The following is a 23,119-nucleotide window of genomic DNA, read 5'->3' as shown; positions in this document are numbered from 1 at the left end:
CCTTGTTTTACAGGAACAAATGTGATGGCAAGAAGAGGGGGAGGCCCCAGGGCAGTATGGATCCAGATCCAGAGGAGTCACTTTACAGCCCCCTTTCACAACTTTACATTGAATTTTTCAAATGCACAAAGATTATGTTAAGTAGGGGGTGAGGGGTAGGAATAAAAAGGAGATGACACTATTTACTGGTAGACTTGATTTTCTTTCATGTGCATGTATGCGTCCAAGATCTTGGACACCAGAGAAGTGTCGAGCAACATGTATGTCTCTTCATTGCTTATTTTCTTCCTTTCCTTTCTGATTCTTTGTCCTGCTGGGTTTGTTTTCCTTGCTAAACTCTGGGGACTCTGCGAAATGCAACTCAAGGAGGACATGAAGTTCAGAGTTGTAGATATTTTTACAGAAGTACAGTCACAGTTCCATGGTCAAGGCTAAACTGAACCCAGAGCATATATCCAAATTCTTCATTAAATGTAAAGTTGCTCCTTATCCTCCCTATGCCTGTTGGGAGGTAGGGGGCAGGCAAAAAAGGTGCATACACTTTTAATGATGGGGTGATTAACAAATGACTGAAAGAAACAATTCTCTATCTCATCCTTCTCCCTCTCCTAGCCTTCACATCAAGGCTTGACGCCTTACTGAGGGATCTGCTGCTGTCACACATGAGCTACCAGGCTCAGCACTAAATTGAGGAGGTAAAATGCAGTGGCTGTAATAGGAAGGTGCTCAAAGTATTTGATCAAAGGGTGCCTCGTACCCTCTCATTCAGTCACTATTAAGCAAAGATAGGCAACATTCTAGAGGATTTTCAACTCAGTCTTCTATTAGCTTGTGACTCATTAAAAACGGACTCCTTAAGAAATGTAGCATTTGGTGCATTTCTTGTCTTAAATGAGCTTAGAGAAACAGCTTATCAGTCTTCTAATTTATTATTAACATTCACTAAAATTTCAGAAGGACTTGCACACCAGAGGAAAATAGCTCTCATATCTAATGGCTGAGATTAATTTGCAGTTATCAGTATATTAGAAATTTAGCTTGGCACTACAATCCTCCTTTTCATTAATTGCTACACTTTTCTATTTTATTTCCCTAAGAACCTAAGTTAGAATGATACATTTGGGTTCAAAACTCACATAGTTACAATTTTGAATTTTAAGAGTAATAATCACATTTTTCAGATAGCATATTCTCACCTTTTTTGGAAAGGCACTCAGGTGAGAATCACAGAATGCTGTCTCCTCAAAAACCTCACACTGCAGAGAAATGACATTATAAAACTGAAAAAAAACCTCTGAAGATGGAGGAAATGTTAAGGCTACATGACAATGATTTACAGTAACATATATTACAGAGATAATGCTATTATTCAAAACCCAAGAATTATAAACCCTGAAAATTCTAAGATAAAATTAAACAAGAAATCCAGATAAAGCATAAACAAATTAAAAGTATTGGAACAATCTTAACTATGCTTGGAGAAATGTCTTCTAAATCTCTATCTCGCTAAAAGTCACAACATTTGTTTGCATAATATGTCTGTGTTTGTGTATATATACACCAATACACGCATGCTTTTGAAGATGAATCATACTTTTCCACTTTGTAGTGTGCAATTGAAAGCTCACGAGGAACCTCTCTCTGTTCTGCAGGGAAGGGGAAAAAATACAGCATGCCTTTAAAAATCTCTTAATCATAACCAAGTCCACAAATGTAGAACTATCTCTATACAAACTGTATGTTTTTGCCTGGTTACAGTCACCACAGTAACACCCATATAGCTGTTAAAAAGCTCATCTCTTGGAAAAAAGAACAGGGTAAATTATAAATTAGAAAGCAATACACATACCAGACATCTGCAACACACCACAGGAACCTCAGCAGAAACTTACGGAATCTGACAAGAAGTCATTACAACGAGCACACAGGAGGCTACGGCTGTTTCAGCCACGCTCTGGTACAAGTCTGGAGGGGGAACAGTCAGAAGAACAGTTGGAGACCGAAGGCCTCCGTGACGTGGGCAGCTGCATGGTGATGTGAGGACTGGAGATTCCTGAGCCGTGTCTCTCTGCCCCTCTGAGTACGAGAAGCCATTTGCAACTGGGCTGAGGGAGCATATACACAGTGTGTGAGGAGTCAGCCAGACCCAGCTCCGCAGCAGTTCCAATCCCATGGTAGGAACTCTCCTAATCCCTGATGCCATATCAAACCTTGTCTATCCAAGAAGCAATGTTAAAACCATTAAGCAGTTACCAGATCAAAATAGGATCCTGATGGCGCATTAGGACAACAGCACAGAAGTGTCAACACAAATGATGAACTTCACAGAGGCCGCTCGATAGTCATGATCAGTCTCCCAAGTGGAGGTAAGAAAGGGTGTTCATAGGCAGTATTGGGAACACCAGGTTTTGTAGCCTGGAATGAGACCTGCACTAAGAAAGCTTAAACCCCAGCCCCTTTTGTACCATTAACAGCTGCACTTTCTCTGAATGACTACAATGTTTGCTACCTGTACACAACTGAGATGTAATATTTATTACAGAGGTATTGGCTGTAGCTCCCATAGGCAAAACTGATGTTACATGTTGCACTCCGTGTGCACATTAGACTGGAAAACCAAAGTATATTATCCCCAAACTTACGCACTACTTCTCTGAGTAAAAGATTCACATGATAACAGATTATTTGGCATCTGCTAAATATTTCCTGGTACAAGAGTCAGACTGCTTAATCTCAATTTGGATCAGCAGCCAATCCCCTTTTGCATTAACCTCCCAAAAGTGCACACCGAGGCAGAAGCCTTGTTCTGCCTGGGAATAAAAAGGACCTGAGCTTGCCTCCCTCTCACACAATATTGTTCATATTCCCCTGATTTACTGACAAAAAACACAGTATGCCAATTTCCCTAGAAAAAACTGCATTTCAACCAGTTTTGCTGGACTGCAAACTTCTAGTTGATGACTGAACCACAGGCTTAGTTTTCCCAACTTCTGCTGCCAGAATTGTGAACTCCTTCAAAAAGCCACAGGCTCTTTATGGTCTTGAGACGAGAAAACCAACAGAGCTTCAACCACTGTCAGTTCTGGCCAACCACACCATGCTGGAGACCAGCATTTGCAAGAAGCTCCCAAACCAAGACTGCACACGGCTCCTTGCAGTGCTTCTTGTTTCCCCAGCATCCAAGGGGAAGGAACAGATTGAACCCTACAGTAGCCATTCTCACTCCTGGGCCTACAACCAGCTTTCTTGTTAACCTTTCACTTGCTCAAAAATCTTGTCATCAGACTTACTCAGGAAATATTTTTTCTTTGCCATTGTTAATAGATAACTCTGTCATGGTAGTTAAAAAGGCATACGTGGTATGAGTCAGCAAGAGAAGGCAACACATATGGAGGACATGGAAATTCTTCCTTGCTTCTTTCTTCCCATCTTCTGAAGAGTCTGGTTCTGGTTAGCCAAATATCAGGTGGTGTTTCAGAGAAACAACCAGCTGGGCCGAGGCATCATAGGAAGACAGGGGTTCATTGCTCCACTCGCTGCTAGTGAGGAAAGCTCAGGGCTGGCAGCCAGTTAAGACAGCAAGACAAACTCTGAGAAGGAGAAAGGAGCTGAGGGGAGAAACTGAGCACCATGGAGCCCACCATGCCTTGCTGTCCATTTCAATTGTAAATTCTGCTTTAAAATATAACTTCATGTTACACTTCTGAAATACAATGACTTTTCTAAGTCAGATCCACTCCTAGAGCCAGCATTGTGACAGTGTCCTAACGATGGTTTTTAATCAAGTGGAGGCTGAGCATGCATGTAGGGAGCATATTTAAGAGAGATGCTGTAATGATCCCAGAAAATTATGAACTTCAATGCAGTTTAGATCTGCATACTAATGAAGAGATGCCTATACGGGATTTGGGACAACTCAGTTCAAAAGAAATAAAAATTTGTCAATTTATTGCAGTGCAGAGTTTCGTTATCCAATTACACAAAGTATTAAGCATCTCATCATAATTAAAGCATTTTTGTCCTTTATCTTGTATAGATTTTTTTCTAAATTTAACCCTAACTCTTTTTGCTTTATGGTAATTCTCCTGAGAGTAATTACTAAATTTCCACAGCAGTAATTTGGGTAGCATAAGAGCAGGTAACCTCAGCCTTGCTCTCCATAGTAATGAAGATTTTGTCTAGAAATGTACTTTTTCTCCTTCACATTATTTAAAATATGACATATGATCAATAACATGAAACTGCAAAAAACTTTCTCATATGATAATTCTATTGATTTTTAAAAGAAATAATTAAACTAACTGCTAAGACCAAGTTCATCAATACAATCTGACTCCTTTGTTCCCCCCTCCTGAGTAGGACAAATCGATCAGGGTCTCCTGGTTAACATAACCAGTTTCCTGAAGCTATTGCACTACTCTGACAACACACTGCATAGCCATTTTATACCCTGTTGTTCTCTCCTTGCTCTTGCATCCACCTGCACGTATCCCCACAGCTCCAGATCATACCCTTTCCCTGAATCTTCTCCACGCATTGTACATTCCCCAAAACCTCCACCTTCATTTTCTTTTACGTGCTCCCTCAATTTGCCTTTTCCTACACCACAAGGTTCCTTTGCAAAATTCAATTTTAGGAAAGACATATTGTATTCTTCACAGATAACAGAATGCCAAATTGTGTCAAATGCCAAATTTCTTTCCACTTGGATGGCAGAAACATACCTGCAAATTAGCACCTCTGCTCAGACCATATGTTAACAACAGGATTTTACTACTAACTAGTTCTCTGCAAGGCAAAGCAGTCCCCTGGTAGAAGGTGAAATGGCAATGCTAAAAGCCTCCTGGGCTTCCTCTGAAAGCAAAGCAGCTTTTCCATAGGGATGGCTGGCTTTCATTTTCTCTTACTCCGATGCCCTTAAGACCTGTGCCACAGTTGCAGTAAAATCTCTCCCCAAGTGAACTTGCATATACCTCAATTCCCCTTTTGCTTGCAGTGATCGCACCAATGCCCTCATCAAGCAGCTGGTGACTTGTGCTGCCACCGAGAGCTGCTCCTGCACCCAAGTGGTTGGAGTGAGGAATCTCTTCTACGGCAGAGACAGGCTGTAAATGTGGCAGTATGGCATTGGCGAGCGGGGAGGTACACACGGGGACCTGCAGCCAGAGAAGGGATTCTTTAGAGTTTCTTGGTGAAGGTCATGCAAAACGTTCATGGATTTGACTGCATTCAAGGGACACTGCGGCATGTGTGTAGGTCCCAGATGATACTCTGGTTATCCACTTGTGCAACAAGTGAGAAAAAGCCTTCAAAAATTCAGGTTGATAAGACTCAAATTTAATACATTTTGCAAAATGCACTCTTCTTTACATGGAACAACAGGTTCAAAACATTAGCAGCAGCTTATGCTGCAGAAATGGCTGACTGCTGTGGCAGAACTACAGAATGTGGAGCAATGCACAGCCCAAATCAGACACAAGTGGCACGGTGGGGCACAGCAGCCCTAGCAAATCCATTACTCCCCACTCAGCAGAGTCACAAATGCTTCTTTACTGAGAAACATTCATCCACAACATTCCTAAGATCTATTGGTGTTTGCAAGTTGCAAGATTTTCCTGAGAGGAGTAGGAACTAGTGTGTGCCTCCATTTGACAATGTTATTTCAAGTCCAAGACAGGTTATAGATAATTTATAAATCCCCCTGGAAAATACTCCTCTTTCTGGAGGTGTTTCTATCTATTAAGTAACCATGTATCTTGATGGCTTGTAAAACTACTTTCTACAAATTGTTCTATTTTAAAAATAAGTATTTCAAAGTGTTATTTACAGTAAGTACAATTATTAACTCGGCTAGGTACATGGGCAGATGTGCAGATCAGCACACACATGTAGCTCTCAGTTAATGTTATTTTAAGTTGCTCACATAATTCCAAAATCCAATATTTGTCTCAGTTCACATGGCTCTAACAGGTGTAATTGAAACCACAAATATGTTACAGATCAGAACATCAGAAGTATTCATCAGTTCTGTGTCCACACTTACCATGCCTTCCTGCTAACGATTTACATTGTATGTATCACTGTAATGCATGAGCACCAAGCAGATTGCATTAGCAGATTCTCTTAACCAGGTGAAATGTGATATACTAAACTCTGTAAAAGCAGTTACTTCTCATCATGCTTAAAAAACAAAATTATGGCAGGTCTTGGCTGCCTTTCAAGTGCCCAATTCAAACCCTGGGCACCCAGCACGCACCCTGGGCATCCTGGTGCATGCACCCAGATTCTACTAAAAGCAACGACAGATGAAAGACACTGTCCATTTGGCCTTCACTAAGTGAAATGAAACACTGGAAAGAATAAAAAAGCAAAAGAGAACCCACCCCCCCGATTTTGCTCGAGGTTACATAGCAACAGAGCCAGAGGTTGACCTCAGGAACCCTGACTACCTTTCCCTCATGCTTCTGACTACATTCACTGTGGGGAATTAGGGCAAACCTGGGAAGAGGCAGTGACGTTGATTAGAAAGCAAAATGGATAGGAAGCAGTGATGTTATAGTGGGTCAAAGATAAGACAATATAGGAAGAGAAAAGAAAAAGAAAGAAAATTGAGAATAACAGATGAAAAATACTGAAAGCTACCATCAGAAAGGAAGTATGATGTGATGCAACAGCAAGCATAAATAAAAGGACATGCACTGATGAGAGGCATTTTTCAGACATGTTAAATAGCTGATTGTCAAAATATTTTAAATAAATAAACAGATGCCATGTTTGCCTCTAGTAAGTCTATTTACTACTGTAAACATTGGCCTGTGTTTTAGGCTGATGTCAAGGAAAGACAACTCTTCCCTTTCTCGTCATCTATCATAGCCCCTAATTACATTTGCAGCTGCCTCAAAAATACTATCACTGAGCATTAGCTACTGACTGCACTTGGCAAAACCCAAAAGGCAGCTGTGATCATGCCCTCAGAGTTTTGAAAAAGAGAATTACTTTAAATCCCATATAAAAGACATAGAAAGACTCAAGACTAGCCACAGGGCAGAGTCCTCAAAAATACACTGCTGAAGTTGCTGGCACTTACAGCATAAACCAGAAAGATGCTGTGAGTGTCCCAGAATTGGACACCTCACATCTAGGTGACGACCAGCAGCTCACCAGTGGAGTACAGCACAGTCAACACTGCCCTGCTCCCAGGGTAGAGGCAGGCCCAGAACAGGAGGCACATGTAGGACAAAAAGAAGGGAATGTGGAAGACAGCAAGAATGGGTATGTCCTACCTTCTGAGTCCTATCTGTCCTTTCTGAAATTACCAAACACTCCAGTAAGCTGAAAGAGCAGACAAGATGCTTTTCCCTACTGCTGGCCTCTTTTGCATATGCCTGCACAAGGCCCAAACACATCCTTACATTTAAAGTACTAGAAGTGTTCTCTACAGGCTTCAGATAAAACTACCTCCCAACCAAACCCATCTTCCTGACTACCAAACCCCTTCCTTCCAGGGCTCGACAAAAATCAAAGCTGTCTGATACACTTTATGCCCCCAAAACAGCATTTATCAAAGCTTCATTTTTAAAATCTATTGTGAAACTACTGCTGAAGGTTCAAAAAGGGGGCCCCAGCCTCAGCAGTTACACCTATGCACTTGGAGAGGGACGAGGCAGAAGCCCTGCTGGTGGCACTGATAAAACTCATCCCTCCAAGGACACCAGACCTGGATCCCCACAGCAGAGGGATGAATCCACCCCCATGTCCTATAACAGCTCAGCATCAGCACTAATCAAATCAGAAGGAAAATACACACAGAAAACGTCGCTTTGCTTTTTCATCCAGCCCCAGTCTTGGAAACAGCCATCACCCTTCATCACTTGACAACTATGAGAATGTGTATCCCTGGAGCCCTGCTTCTCCCAAAGAGGATGAAAGAGGCAGAGAAGGGGCATCATGACTTGCGGCCACAGATCTGCTCAATGTCGTAGATCTCCTTGGGACAGTCAGCAGACAAGATGAGAGGCACATCCTCTGTTATCAGAACATCATCCTCAATGCGCACACCAATGCCACGAAACCTCTCCGGGGAGCTCATGTCATCCTCAGGGATATAAATGCCTGAAAGAAGAAAGGGAATTAAAACACACAGCACTCTCCAGAGTAATACCTTTCCCTTACTGCACCACCATGAGAGCAGGGTTGGATTTTCAGCAGCATGAGTCTGATCCTGAAAATTTTTAATAAGGAAAGCTACTCTTTCCCCTCACTCATGGCAGTTGGTAGGCAAAGAAAGGAAAATGCTCCTCAGTACCTACAGGCATGTTAAAAGAAACTTCTGCAATTATAACTGGCCTTTCTGCACTTCTTGCTCTCAATGCTATGTTCACAGTGATGATTTTAACAATGTTCTGAGTAGAGAGAGAGAGAAGAGCCAAGCATTAAATATCAGATTCCAGCTGACAGCTCCAAATCCAGTGACAAGCAGAAAGAAAGATTCAATGTGAAATGCCTAATCTGCAAAGCTAAGTTGTGAATGCCTGTAATTGCAGACTGCAATGCTTGAGACTTACACTACCAGTGACTGGTAGTAGTTCAGTCACAGTAACACAAACCACAGCACAAGTGAATTGACCCTGCTTCTCTGCACTGTGATTGACCTGTGCTGCTGTGGGTCAAACGCTAACAGTCTGAGGTCTACATTACTCTCTTCCTGCTGCACAGACACAGTTCGTCACCTTGGCTGTGTCTGGGAGGGAAACGGGGTTTTCTAATACTATACTGACTTTGGGAAGGGAATAACTTCAGGTTTTCCAATACTGTAATTATTTTCAATTTCACCAGAAAGGACCCGAATGCTTTGGTCAGAGGGACCATTTAACTACTGAAAGCAGTATTGTTACCCTCAGTGTTGCATGTTTTCGTCCACCACTATCTTTTTACCTGGTTCAACAGTTATTACCATGCCTGGCTGGAGCGGAAGTGATCGGGATATATCCGGGGTATCATGAACATCCATGCCCAAGTAATGGCCCACATGATGTGGGCAGTACTTTCGAACTGCCTGGCAGAAGACAAAACAAGTGTCACAGAGGCGGTTAAACACAGCCCAACCTGTTGTTCCAATACAAAAGATGGGGAGAAGAGACAGAACAGTTATGTGCTCGACTAGCAATGTTACTGCCATGACTAGTTATAAGGGCCTGCCTTCCATTTACTGGACCTGGATGGCCCTCAAAACCTACCAGTACCAGGTGCCTATTATGAGCATATTTCAGTCTGCATCTCCTCCTCACTGCAAAGAACAGCCCAAGCCCATCACCACCTCAGCATGTCAGGCAAGACTTTAGTTTTCTGCCCCAACCCTTTCCATCCCTTAAACATCCTAGCCCTGCATTGCTCCCATCAGCAGACCCTGACAACTGGCAATAGCTGACACAGCTGCTAGGCGATGTGGCAAAGAGGTCTCCTATGCACAACAGAGCAGATGCTGTGCTGATTTCACTCCATAGCTACAGCAGGATTTTAATTCACCTCTATAGGACACAGACAACACCCTCTCCACCCCCTGCCACCCGAATCCCCCTCCCTCCAGAGAGGAGCTCCTTGGCAGCGGGAATCAGAGCTAATTCCTCCTCTGCCCCTGCTCCTCACATTCACTGGGGACTGAGCTGCAGACACTGGTCTCACCGGGCTGTGCTGTCACCTGCTGAGAAAAACCGGCACAATAGCCTCTCTTCACAGGCAAGAACTTGTGCTGTTATTGCACTGAAAATGTAGGGCAATTAAATCTGGCAGAAATCTGTTCTGCTGCCAAAGGGGTAGTTCTGTCACCTGGTTCTGCCACCTTTCTTGTACTGGCATCAGCAATCATGCAGGTTTGCAGTGAGTGGGACTAGAAATAAACTTCTCTAACTGCAAACCAATCCTATTTTAGCTGCAGGTGCAGCTCTAAGGCAGACCAGTTTCCCAGTCTTGTACACCAGGTAGCTCTGAAAAGCCCAATACTGACACAAAATGGTGCAGAAGAGGCAGCAGGTGGAATGACAGAGAAAGATGGGCTGCACCTTTTGGTGGCACTGCAGATTTATGCTGTTACACAGATCACAAAGCTGTGACTAACTGCCTGCTGACAGCCTTGGACCCAGAATTTTGTGTTATTGTCTTATGTCTACAGGCCCCTTCAAATGGTCTGTACTTTAAAGCTGCATCTACACTAACAAGTAGTGCAGACCAATGGGAATGGATCTGCAGAGTGAAATGGCAAGTGCTGAGGAACAAATATTCACACTGTATGTATACAAGACTGGAGGGTTACTTCAGACCAAACTGTGCACAGGATGGTTGAAACACATCTTTAAGTTTAGCTTTGTCTGAGAGAAATCCAGTCCTGGGCTGAGATCAGCCCCAAACATGAACTAAAGCACAATGTGTAGCTATGATTTGAAGATGCGTCTCAAAAGCATATTATTGAGGCAAACTAAGGACACTAAGATAACCCAAGGAGAAAATAGGCAGGTCTAGTAGGGGGAAGCTGGAGTATAAAAACTTCAAGTACCTTGAAGAAGTGGCTGTCAGTGATGCTGCTCTTTAGGACCCCCAATTCTTTCAGTTTCTGTCCAATAAGACTCAACATGAGACTGTAGATATTTTCTAGACTCACACCTGGGGAGCAGAGGCTCAGGCAGGATTTCTGGATATCCAGGACAGCCTGGTATAATTCTGCTTGGGGTTTGGTGAACCTGAAAACCAGTGAGAAAAGGAACAAAGGACATTTCTCACAATTAAACCTCTAGAACATATTCTAGGGATGGATTTAGTTCAATGTTGGAGCAGGAAAAGTCAGAAAGGAAAGCAACTGGCTCCTTACATGAAATGCCCAGTGTATTGAAGGGCATGTTGTGTGATGCCTTGTCTGGCAAAGCTAGTGCAAGGAAAAGAATGCACTTGAGCCAAAACATACAGGAATCAAACACACAACCACAGCACATCACACCACCAAATTCACAACTGACAGAACCATGTACAGGTCAACTAAACTCTGTTTTCTTACACACGACCAAAGTCAGCCACAGCTGAATGCACAAAAGCCATCTCTGCACTTTAAGTATGCTGTAATAGCTGGAAATAGCAGTAATCACACATATTCATGTAGCAATTAATGAGGCAGTGGGGAATACAGCTTCTCGTGCTGAAAGATTACTTTATATAATTTGATTACTCTGAAGAACCGCAGAATGAGAAAAGTTAAAACTACTCACACAGAGATTAAATACACATACACTCAATCCATCAATTATTTAAGAGCTTCTCGAAGATCTTCCAAACAGCCGTATCACAGCTTACCTTCCATTGACAGGCCAGGTACGTGTGATGTCACTTACGTAACAGGCAGACTCACACCCACCATCCAGCAAGACCAGTTCACCATCCTGGAGAATAACAGGAAAAAATGCCCTGTGTGTCAGTCTGGCTATTAACTGAATTGATTTTTCTGTCTGAGAGCAGGAAAGGAGATTATGTATTTATTTTTGCAAAGCAGCTGCAGAGATGTGAACTCATTTTGCAGAACAACATCCCCAGGTGCTACTGTTCATAAATAGGCTATTCTAGTTGAATTGTTTCACTTCGAGGTAGTTTCTGACTGTTATGCTTATCTACAGCCTGAAATCTTAACACACTGATTTGCAAACATTTTGGAGTAAAAAGAGGCGTTTTCCTTGAACTAAGCTGCACTCTGAAACATTGGTTCCATTCACACCTGGGTCGCTTACTCCAGCAAATTACACCAGTGACTCCTTTCACTAGAAGTTCTCTGCTAGTGATGGAGACAAAAGGGGTTTGCAACAAAAGCATGGATTTCTGAGCTACCCACAAGATAGCTAGCATCTAAAGATTTAGCCTTGTCACAAGTAGAAGGACACAGTGAAACGACTTCTCTGACAGTGTATCACTACTATAAATGCTCTGTTGAATAGTTTCTACCATCTTCCCTGTTCTCTTCTGGGACTTCCTTGACTGCTCTAAGATACACTTCTGAATCTATCTGGTCATGAAGAAAAAACTTTTGGAAGTGAACCTCCAATTCACTTCAGCAAAACTGTTCCTTGTCAATTAAATCACGGACTGCACATCTTCCAAAACCATTCAAAAAAGGCAAAGGTCCAGGAACAAAACCACTGCTTAGCCTTCCCTCCTTAAAAGGGCTAACAAGAATTAGAGCAGTGAGATCTGTAAAAAATTTGGACTAAATTCTCTATGGATTTACACTGCATGGAATCCAATGCCTTTTATATTCACTCCACAGATCGGTGACTGTGCCAGCAGCCATAGTGTGAAATGACAAGGAATAATTCTAGTACATTAAGGGAAAAAATAAGAAGCAGAACTTCACTGCTGCCACTATGTCCAGTGCTAGCTACTATCACTGTGTACAGTTAAGTGCCACAAATACTTATACAGTAGATTAACTAGCAGTGAGCAGATCTCCCTATCCCACTGAATAGACAGGCCTTTAGCTATCCATTTAAATAGTTGTTTGTTGGTTTGGGTTTTTTTCCCCCAGAAAACCTCACTTAATTCTTTAAGTAAAATATAAAATTATAGTCCCTGTCCTTTCCCAGCAATTAAACAAGCTAAGTAACAGGGAATTCAGCCTGTGGTTTGATATCCAGTAAGTGCTTTATGTTGTACATTTTGTCCTGCTCCTTTAAAGCTGAGTCCACTAAGTGGTGGATTGAATAAAGTCTACATGAAGCCATAAGCAGCCTTCAGATACCTTCCAAATTAGGCACTTTGTTAGCCTATTTGGCAACAAGGTCTGCAGGAAGCAGCACACAGAGGAAAAGAAAGAGTCAAGTTTACAGGTTTAACCTCCTACTTAACAGTTTTGGGAAAAAAGAAGTCATGGTCATTCAACTGAACAGAAGTAACTGGAGTTACATGAGCATTCCTGACCTTGGATGTCAGTACAACAGAGGAGGCTTATTTCTGCCAAAAGCAGCCTGTCGTATCTTTTGTGTTTGTCCTATCTTTTTGTTTGTCTCTGCAGATTGTTTCAAGGTCTGCTAGCATGCCAGCTTCAAGAAAAGATAACGCTAGTGAGAAAGTTTCATCCTGCATTAAGACAAACGAAAAACAAGCTCCTCTGAAAAGTGCATCACAAGTAGAGCAGTAGGAGAATACTGCTCCTGAAAATACTTATTTGAATCTAAAGGTGTATTGTCAGGAAAGCTGGAGAGGGTTCAATTCAATAACGTGAATCTTCAAAATAAGACAAGACACATTAATTTCCCTACAGCCATCTAATCTACCTCTCAACATTTAATGCTGATCTTTTCCCTCCTTTTTCTCCCTTCCTGCCTTGCTGGCCTACCTGGAGTCCAAAATGCTTTTCAGCTTCACCAGAGCAAGAACGCACTATTGCACCTTCTGTTGCAAAGCATGGCCAAGCAATGCAAGTGACAGCAGATGACCCCCAACAGTGCCTTCACTCTGCCTGCTACGTGAGTCCCTTCTTCCTCTTTTGTGAGGTTGAAACCCAACTGGTGTAGGAGCAGACATGCTCCCTAGCTGATGCGCGAGCTTGTTCACAAGCCCTTCCACTGTTAGGAAATACTGCAGCAAGCGCAAAGAGGGCAGAAACAGACTACGTGGAGTGAAGTTAATCTCTCACTGACAGTAAAGCTAACCAGGAAAGGATTCCTTTCCCCTCTCACTTGAAAAAATATATTAAAGTGTTTTGATCTGTTCAGTCAAAACAAAGGACACGTATGGGATGGTGTGGACTGCATTTTTAAGTTACTAAACAGCACATTGATTTACCTTGATGAGCTGATTGTTCTTCACATAGTGCAAAGTGTTTGATCTGCTGCCACCAGCAACAACAGGGGGGTATGCCAAGATGTCAGCACCACGAGCCCGGCACTCAAACTCAAACTGGAATACCAATTCAGAGAGAAAGAAACTGTCAGCGCTGATTCAGGTGATTAACTGCCCTAGGGCTATTATAATTTATGTCCTACAACTGTTTGCTTAATTTGTACAACACAAAGTGAAACAGGAAAGTGAATTCACTAAATGAAAGCAGCTTTGATGGTTTTTCAAGAACACTGGAGAAAAAAAATTATAGAACTATCCACTTTTCAGGAGAGTGTTTTAAGCTTTTCCTGGTGCAAGCTATTCAATACTGTACCATTCATTACATTGTCATAAATGAGGTGAGGATTTGATCTTGCATAAAGTAATGCTGTTAGTTGCAATATGACTTTGCAGATTTTCAAAGATCCTAAATGTCAGCATGACATCAGTCATGTTTTGTTGTTGTCTTTTTTACAAAGTACCAGCATATTTACAGCAGCATCTGTTTTCATGGCTGTTGAACTGAGAAGGATTAAAAGCATGAACTACCTGGATGTGCAAAGGGAAAGAAAAAAAAAGGCACTGTAAGCCTCAAGACCTTTACCTTTCTGAAGTGATGAGACTGACGAAAGCATGGAAATGAATAAACTTACATCTATAAAGATCCTCTATATCCTCAATACACTAACAACATGTCTTTTCTACAATTACCAAAACCACATGGAACAGAACAGTCCGGGATGCCTACATGTAGTAAAGTAGGTTTTACAATCTTGATCTGGAGTGAAAAAATTATCTGTAAAATAACCTTTAATTAAAATAATTTTCTTTACAAGTCAGTACTGCTGCTCAGTGCTGTGTCAGCACAGGCCCACCTATGTCATAACAGAGGGCTAAATCCTGCTGATGTTTCTAAAACAGGCATCTCATTGCAATTCCTTACAGAATTCCTTACTAAATGTGTCAGCCAATTAGTCCTTATTTTGTAAGAGGTGCATCTACACTGCTTCAAGATAGCTGTGGTAATCTGATATAGTAAAAGGCTAGAGTCAAGAGAAGCAGGCTTTAGAAATAGGTGTTATAAGTACTTAAATTCTGCACAATAGAACTGTATTATAAAATAACTTTCTCATTTAGAAGTTTAGAAGGTTTTGCATTTAAATACAGTAGAAAAAGACAAATAGCAGATAAAGTTAGACAACCACTATGTTCCTTCAATAAGCGTACAAGAAGTACAACTGAAGAATTCCTCACATTGACATTTCCACATGTCCTTGGGTGAAGGAACCACATAACTTGGGCGAAGGACAAATACGCTACTCACCTTTGCATACAGAAAGGCTTCATCCACTGGGGATTTGCTGGCAAACATTGTCTCTGTGAAAGCCTATGAAAAACAAGGGCTTTTCAGTTAGCAAAGGAAACTGAACTTGAAGGAAGTTTGTTTTTTTTTACCTGCTGTCTTTTGTGGAAGGCCTAAAATCAGCTGGCCCAGACAGAGGAACCAGAAGCAGCTGAAAACGCAGAGTGCTGCCAACACTAGAACCAATCAAGCTCTGTTCCCCATGTAACTGTATTTGGACTCTGACAGGCTGTAAAAAAGGATTAGGTGATTGAAGCTGATCCCGTGGGTTGGCATTTTACAAGTTGCCTCACCTATGGATTTCCCCATGTAAACAGGAGTGCCTTATGCAGCATTTCCTTCAGAGAAAGACAAGCTGTGCCTCTCCTATTTGGCTACCTAGTTTAATAATATTTACAAAAACATACTTGCATTTGAGGTACCTGTCAGATTTGTTTCAAACGGACCAATGAGTTCAAAAGATATTTGACGGAGAAGGGGTAATATGGAGACAAAGACAGACAATGTGTTCACAAAATCCCAATTCCTAAAAATCAACAGGATAAATGGGAAAGAAAATGGCGTGGGGAAGAAGAGGCGAAGCTGGGAAAAGAGTGAAGAGGCTACCCCTGTTCCTGAATAGATACTGCTTTTAAAGAAAGTCCAATAGCTGCTGGCTTGTCTTCGCAGGAGTTGCACTAATTGAGAGAAGCTGGTAGTCCAAGCAGCTGCCTGTTTCTCCTCGTCATATTGAGGGAGCTGAGCCCAGCTGATGATTAAGACACAGCAGTTAAACAACAGATTAGGCCAAGGCTATCCTTCCAACCCATGTCACTCCATCAACAGCCCTCTCCCCTTTCTTCTTTAAAGGAATGCGTTCATTTGGAGAGCACACGACCCCATACCTCTGAAGTCACCCGTCCAGCTATCTTCATCCTTTCAATCTCTGCAGGAGATTTGATCAGACGAAGGTTTTGCACTAGATGTCGGATGCGCTGGCTGTGGTTTTTGTTTCGAGCTGTTATCTCAGCCAGGGGCTGCAGGTAGTTGGAATGCAGCTCTGTATGCACCGGTTTTGCCAAGTCGTACCAAACAATGTTTGACTCGCCTGGAATACAAAATAAAAGCTGAAATAGACATAAGTAAATGAAGAATGTCCTCCCCATACTGAACAAACTCACTCCTCCTTAACGAGACCTGTTGCCATGTTTGAGAAATTAATTTCCTCTGAATCTGCATTAACAGACCAGACAGGCACTTTCACTGTCACAGGATACTAGTGATCTCTTCAAAATCTAGAAGATTACCAGTTCACAGCATGTAGATTGGACAAATCCCCACCTCTATGCAAATATTGTTTTTTACAATTATCACTGAATATATGTGTCTTGCACAGATCCATTCAGACTTTGCATATCAAAGTTGCACGTATATAAGCTAAGCAGCCACTGCACTACAGTGGTGCATATTCTGAATCAGTCTCTCATTTAGCCTGCCTCCCCAGAGCTGTGAGGCAATTTACCTTTTACTCATCACATGGAATCTGCTTATTTCAGCCGTTCAGAGAAGATGAACTTACTGAGGACAAACATTTACCTATATGGAAATTTATTTAGAATATCAGAGTTAGCACCCACATTCTCCCCACAGGAGCATTTTAAATGGGAATTGAGTAGAAAAGCCACGCTGACTCCCAGCTAATGTCTACCTATGCCCTCTTTCTTTGGTGACAGTAGCCATTAGCAGGTGCTTACAAAAAGTCTCTAAGAAACTGGGCACTAACAAAAGAGTATTTCCCTTAGCACATCCTCCCCACTTCTGGTTTCTTCATTTCAAGGCTGCATCTTGAAACATAACAGTGATGAACTGCTTTTCATGGACCTCTCCCCTGTAGAACTAAACACTTCAGAATCCATTTATACTTCTGACATTCCAAACCTTCCATGAATGATCTACAACTTAAAAGGTGTCAAAACCTGCCATGAGATCATTTTATTCAGTGTTCCCTTTGTTTGTAAATTAAGAAAAATAGTAACTAATCATTCCTACTCATCCTATCGGCACTTTCCATAACCTTACACATCTCTCTTACACACCTTACCTTCCATTTTCTCTTTTTCGAACTGAGCAGGTTTGTTCAGCATGTATCTCACACATACATGTATCTCTCCATAGTTTTGATCATTCTTATTGCCTTTTCTGGGACTTTTCTATTTTCAATATATCCTTTTTTGAAACAAAATAACTAGAATCCAAGATGGTATTTAAGACTCCAGAATTCACTCTATTTATTTGTGTAATACCCCAAGCACTTGCCCTTTTTATACTGTCATAAGCCTTCAGCTTCAATTTCTAATGCATTTAAGTTCACCCTGGATTGTAAATATTGAGGCTACATGGTGAGCTTAGACGCAGAAGCACCTGTCTAAAGGACAGCAATGTTCGTAACTCAACATCTAGACAAAAAGAGTGAGTGGGCTAACAACCTTCCTGCGTGGATCATTTTCCAAGTCTATTATGAATAAAATAGCTTCAAGTTTCCTACATGTTATGTGGTTCTGGCGCTGTCAGCAAAAGACATGACTAAAACAGTAATATGGTTTGAGATGATCTGTTACTTACCCTGCCCATTTCACAGATGTGCAACTGGCATTCAAATGGATTCACAAGAAATTCAGAGGGGAGGAAAAACTATTATTTTCAGAACTTCATTTCCATTGGTGACCCTCAAGAAGCTAACGAGAATTTCCAACAGCCTTTGTCATACTGCATATCCCCTGCGTCTCTGCAAGTTCATCATAGTCTTGAATTGGCATCACAGACCACCTTTCAAACACGTACCATCAGACCTTGCAAACCACATCTTGTCTCATTCCCCCTCCATTTTCTGTTACCTTTCAACTTGGCCACCAAGTGCCTGAACTCCTCAATGGTGTAAGCTTCATCCACTCCTGTGAGAGCAACTGCCCCATCGGTGCCTGATCGAGGCCCGTCCCACAGCTCTCGGCTTGGATCTCTCCGGGGCACAAAAAGTATGGATTTGTGGGATGGCAGTGCTTTGCCAGGAATGCTCTGCAGGACCAGGATGCTGTCAGGCTCCTGGAACCCACAGAGGTACAGGAAGTTAGTGTCCTGGTGGAAAACGTAGGGGATGTCATTGCTCATGTAGTAGGTGGGGTTGGATAGCAGAATCACTGTGTGGTCCAATCCATCCCAGCCATTGGCTTCCTTCCGGATCAATGCCATCAGTTTGTGTCGGCGAAGAGCATATTCCACCTGTGACAATCCTGGGGTTACTTCTCCTATGAATAAAAACCAAATCAGATTGAGAAATTCAAGGTAGTTTTACTAGTTGCATGCCTGATTCTTGCCTGCTCCCTGATGCCTTTCATATGCATTGCTTCGTTGTAATCCCTCACAAGCTCTTCCATTCCTTTCCCATGCACCTCTTCAGTTTCCACCCCTACAGTACATCCTCACTCAACTGCTCCTCCATCATGCAAAGACAGAAATGTGTTTTACTCAATTGGATTTTCTGTTATTTATTTGTGTGCAAAGGCAGAAATCACAAAACTCGGTAGATTCAGACAAACATTCAAAGCAGAGGAATGTTTGCTGAGAAACATGTAAAAAAACAGGGAAGGGGCAAGGCAAACTGAACTTTGACTGCTGAAAACTGATGGGGTTTATAGCATCTGGACATTGAACAGATTAACTCCTGAGGCTGAGCATGAATTTCCTCAGATAAAGCTAGAATGTCTATTCAAATACAAACTAAGTCAAGCCATAAAGTAACCAGTTCTAAATCTTAATGGGCAGATTGAGTGTTACAGATACTGGGAGATCTGGGGGAGATACAGAGGTTGCAGACTCTAACCAGTCACAGGACTCCAGGCAGAAACAAACCACAAACTGCAGGCTGGCGTCAGACTCCAGTTAAGAGAAAAAGTCCTCTCCAGGGCAGAGGGAGCTTTGCTCAATAACAAACAATTTGGATTTTTCCAAAGTTAAATGCTATGTTTCTAATGACTCTAATTACATAAATGATCTTTTAGATGGAAGTACGTTTTGAACTGCTCCAATCACAAGATACGAAGTACAGCGATCAAGATACTCTCCAAAACCAGACTGAAGTTGAAAGAACAACCAACAGCTGCTGAAGTATGTATTTTTTAAAATGTGAGACTCCTTAACTATGATCTAAATTAATACAGAAGCCTTAATCAGTACTTTGGCTAATACCCTATTTTAACACGGACTGCATTTTCATACTGTTAACATTCTAATTTAATAATCTTATTTTCCTCTAATGAATTGTGCAGTGACAATTATAGAATAAAAATTGAAATTTAACTTGTACTGTAAGTGGATTCTTGCATGAGTGGGGTGGGAAGGGGAAGTTCTATCCATGAAGTTTTTCCTTGACAAAAGTGTTTAAGAAAATCATAGCAGTGAATTTGCATTAAAATTTACACCCTTTCAAAATCCAAACACCTATTTGGTGTAAAAATCTTTAAAAAACTCCAAAAACCAAACCAAACAACAAAGCCAAAGCCAAAACCAAAACAACAAACAAACATCAAAACCACCATATTTGGTTTACTTTGTAGATCTGGAAATCACAGAGAACACAGAAACTGTTTCAACGCAGTCTGACCTTACATTTCTGCAGTAATATACTGCAAATTTCCTATGCTGCACTGCATTCCAGTCAGCTTTCTAACTACAACAGCTCAGGGAAGCTTAGAAGCTGCAACAGGGCAGAACAAGGGATTCCCATTCGACTTCCGAATGTGAGGGCTGAAAATTCTCTTTGCCTTAAAGGCATTTGCTTTTTAAAACAATAATTGCAATAAAAAATGTATTCTTTTAAGGAAAGCACAGCTCCTTTATTAAATGGAAAATTACTATGGACAACTAGAATTCACTTGGAGTGTTTCAGTTGTGAGTACTTCTAAAGGGTCGGCCTCACTTACTGTGAGCTGCTAATCAGTGCCCTGAGCAACCTTATCCAATATTGAAGTTATCTGACTTTGAGCAGAGGGTTAACTTTGTGAGGTTCCTTCTGACTTGAATAATTCTACAATTAGATATACCAGTATAACATTAATCTGTTCTCCCTGTATACCTATCCATGGAAAAAGAACACAGCACCAGAATAGCCTCCTGGGCGTATTCTTGAATATAATTTTATCTTTTTTTTTTTTAGATTTAATCATGGTCATCTCACACCTACGTGCTTATTTTCATTAATCTCAAAAAACTCCACAACTTCAGCATCCCTTTCACCAGTACCATCTAACTTCATAGCCACAAGCCTCTTTTTCTTCTTTTCCTCACTGCTTGAATACTCTTCTGAAGGGGACATGTTCTTTAGTCCATTGGTGTCCATCTATCAGTTTCTCCCCAGTCTTCTTTCCTCAATGACACCTCTGTTTTTTGACTCACAAGACACTGGATATGAAAGATTCTGGCAGTTCAGCTTGCACAAAGGTCTCCCCTTAATATAAATCACATGTATTTGCAGGACAACAAGCTCACGAAATGCCACTGCCATGAAAAGTCTGCACTATCCAAGCAAGTGATGCTGAGCACTCCACGAGAAAAAGGTAAAAGGTAACATGTTGAAGCCTATTTCTGGAATCAATATCATCTCAGACAAGGAAATGAGCTACTAAATATAATTACTGACTAATGAAGGTAATCATAAACAGCTGAAACCACACATACCTGTATGATGCAGCAAATCAATACTCTGTCCTAGAAATCTCAGAAAAATAGAGACCAGAAAGAATAACAATGACTGGCTCATACAGGGCCTGAACCTAACCTGGTTTGAGAAGGTGAGGGTGTGTGAAAGGGCTGGGCTGGCCCAAATACCGGTTTGGAATCTTCTTCTGCTGGGCGGGCTGGATGGAAAATCTCCGGAGAGCACATGACTTGCAAACTAGAGGAAAAGAAACGCACCATGTCAAGGTACAGACCTTTCCAGTTAGAAAACTGCAGAATTATGCTCCAATCGTCTGACTCTTAATATCATTCATTCACCTTACATGACATGAATATCCCTCTTTAACTTCTCAATTTGTTGTGTACCACAATAGTTTATGGAACAACATGCACACAACTCAACTAAGAAACAAATATTCATAAAACAGATTGAGAAAAAAAACTTTTTTTTTTTTCTGCATAGAAGATACTCAAAGAGTCCGTGTTTATGTATTTAATTTACTTTATAGTGGCACTACCCAAACTGGAAATGGTTCCTCAGAAGCTTACAGTTATGTATCCCACTTCCAAATCCACACACAGACAAAGCAGGCAAGTTGTAAAGTGAATTACAAGTGTGCATTTGGAAGCTGGGGGTGCACATGGTAAGACAAAAGCTAAAATGAAATACAACTGTCACAAGCTTTACCAACTTTGGAATTCTCTGTCACAGCCTTTTGCAGCTGGAAAATTGCTTGTGCTAGATACACATCATGAGACACATGGACGGAGGCTGTAATCAGTTTCCTAACATCTACCAGCTGATGTTTTGGAAACTGGTTCTCTTTTCTGTCACTTGCCATGTGGCTACTACAAAATCAATTCATGCTGCCATAGCACAACGCTGGATTCTTGGAACAAATGATAATCAAGTCTTTGCTAGCATAAGCAAGTGCAACACAAGCAAACCAGCTGCCTGCCTTTCAGGGAATTGAGACTCACAGGCTTACAGCAAAACTTACAGACTGTGAATTTTCTGTGGGAGCCTGTATTATTAGCCACTAATTGAAGATTACTTATGCATGCCAACTGATAGTCGTAACATAAAGCATTCACTACTACATGACTGACTGGAGTAACGGCCTGGAGACCCAGGCAGTGAAATATTATTATAGCCGCCTGTGCGATTTCAGACTGGTTTGGGTTGGAAGGGACCTTAACGCTCATCCAGTTCCAAGCCCCACTGCCACAGGCAGTGACACCTTCCACTATAGCAGGTTGCTCTAAGCCCCGTCCAACCCGGCCTTGAACACTGTCAGGGATGGGGCTTCTCTGGGCAACCTGTGCCAGCGCCTCAGCACCCTCACAAGGAAGAATTCCTTCCTTGTACTTAATCTGAATCTTCCCTCTGCCAGGTTAAAGCCGTTCCCCCTTGTCCTGTCACTACACGCCCGTGTCTAAAGCCTCTCTCCAGCTTTCTTGCAGCCCCTTTAGGCACTGAAAGCTGCTCCAAGATCTCCCCTGAGCCTTTTCTTCTCCAAAACGAAGAGTTTAAAAAGTGTTTTCAGTTTCTCTCCATTTACACACAAGAGAAACAGGATAGCTTGCGACAGAACGCATCCGGCATTAACTAAAGCGGTATTCTGAAGACTGCGAGGAGCTTTCCACACCGTTGCTTTATTTTTCAAACATTAAACCACTTTCCCCTCCTTCAGCCCTGACAGGGGCTACAACTCCGCTACCGGAGCGAGCTGCCTCCCTCGTACCTACAGCAACACGAGGCCTTAGGCAGCTTCACCCTTCTCCCGCCCCCGTGAGAAGGACGGTGCCTAAACGGGGAAAACGCTCAGCGAGACCCCGGGGACGGCCGGGCCTGGTGGCGCTGCACCGGTGGGGTGAAATAAGGCGCAGAAGGGGGGGTGGTGTCTGACCTGAGCAGCCGCGCCAGCCCCTCACCGCCGCGACAAGCCCGCGGGCCGGAAGGTGCGACATGTCGGCGGGACCCGTCCCGCGCGGGGCTCAGCTCCCTCCCTGCCTCCCTTCCCCCTCCCCGCGCCGGCCCGGCCCGCGCATGGCGGGGCCTTCCCCGGCAGCGGCGCCGCGCACTGACACCATCAACAAGCGCGGCCGCCCAGCCCGGCCATGCCGTGCCCCGCCGCCAATGAGCGGCGCAACACCACGTTAGGCGCCCGCGGAGGCCGCCTGTCCCGCCCGGCG

General features: G+C 42.4%; 1 protein-coding gene across 2 annotated transcripts; it reads right to left on the bottom strand.

The window, feature by feature from the left end:
* Positions 1 to 798: 798 nt before the first annotated feature.
* XPNPEP3 (X-prolyl aminopeptidase 3) lies at positions 799 to 23,058 on the bottom strand. 2 transcript variants are annotated; one of them, XM_030480843.1, is made up of 10 exons: positions 22,834 to 23,058; positions 21,024 to 21,140; positions 18,088 to 18,495; positions 16,099 to 16,301; positions 15,176 to 15,238; positions 13,816 to 13,929; positions 11,338 to 11,423; positions 10,550 to 10,733; positions 8,935 to 9,055; positions 799 to 8,112 (listed from the first exon to the last, which is right to left on the bottom strand). In XM_030480843.1, the coding sequence occupies exons 1-10, from the start codon at positions 22,892 to 22,894 to the stop codon at positions 7,946 to 7,948; spliced, it is 1,524 nt and encodes a 507-aa protein (XP_030336703.1). In that variant the 5' UTR covers positions 22,895 to 23,058; the 3' UTR covers positions 799 to 7,945. The 2 variants fall into 2 exon arrangements, with proteins under 2 accessions (XP_030336703.1, XP_030336702.1); XM_030480842.1 differs by lacking the exon at positions 22,834 to 23,058 and adding an exon at positions 21,612 to 22,088.
* Positions 23,059 to 23,119: the final 61 nt, after the last annotated feature.

This window comes from Strigops habroptila, chromosome 3, assembly GCF_004027225.2.
Source record: "Strigops habroptila isolate Jane chromosome 3, bStrHab1.2.pri, whole genome shotgun sequence".
Classification (NCBI taxonomy): Eukaryota; Metazoa; Chordata; class Aves; order Psittaciformes; family Psittacidae; genus Strigops; species Strigops habroptila.
This window is presented reverse-complemented; position numbering and strand designations above follow the sequence as displayed.

Bases quoted from the DNA above. Each gene is read 5' to 3' on its own strand.
- XPNPEP3 (XM_030480842.1), bottom strand. From the start codon at position 21,765: ATGGCAAGTGACAGAAAAGAGAACCAGTTTCCAAAACATCAGCTGGTA. The intron at 21,141-21,611 runs GTAAAGCTTGTG...CTTTTCCTCTAG, and splicing joins GACAGAGAATTCCAAAGTTG to TTTGCAAGTCATGTGCTCTC. The intron at 10,734-11,337 runs GTAAGCTGTGAT...ACTGGTTTTCAG, and splicing joins ACCTGGCCTGTCAATGGAAG to GTTCACCAAACCCCAAGCAG.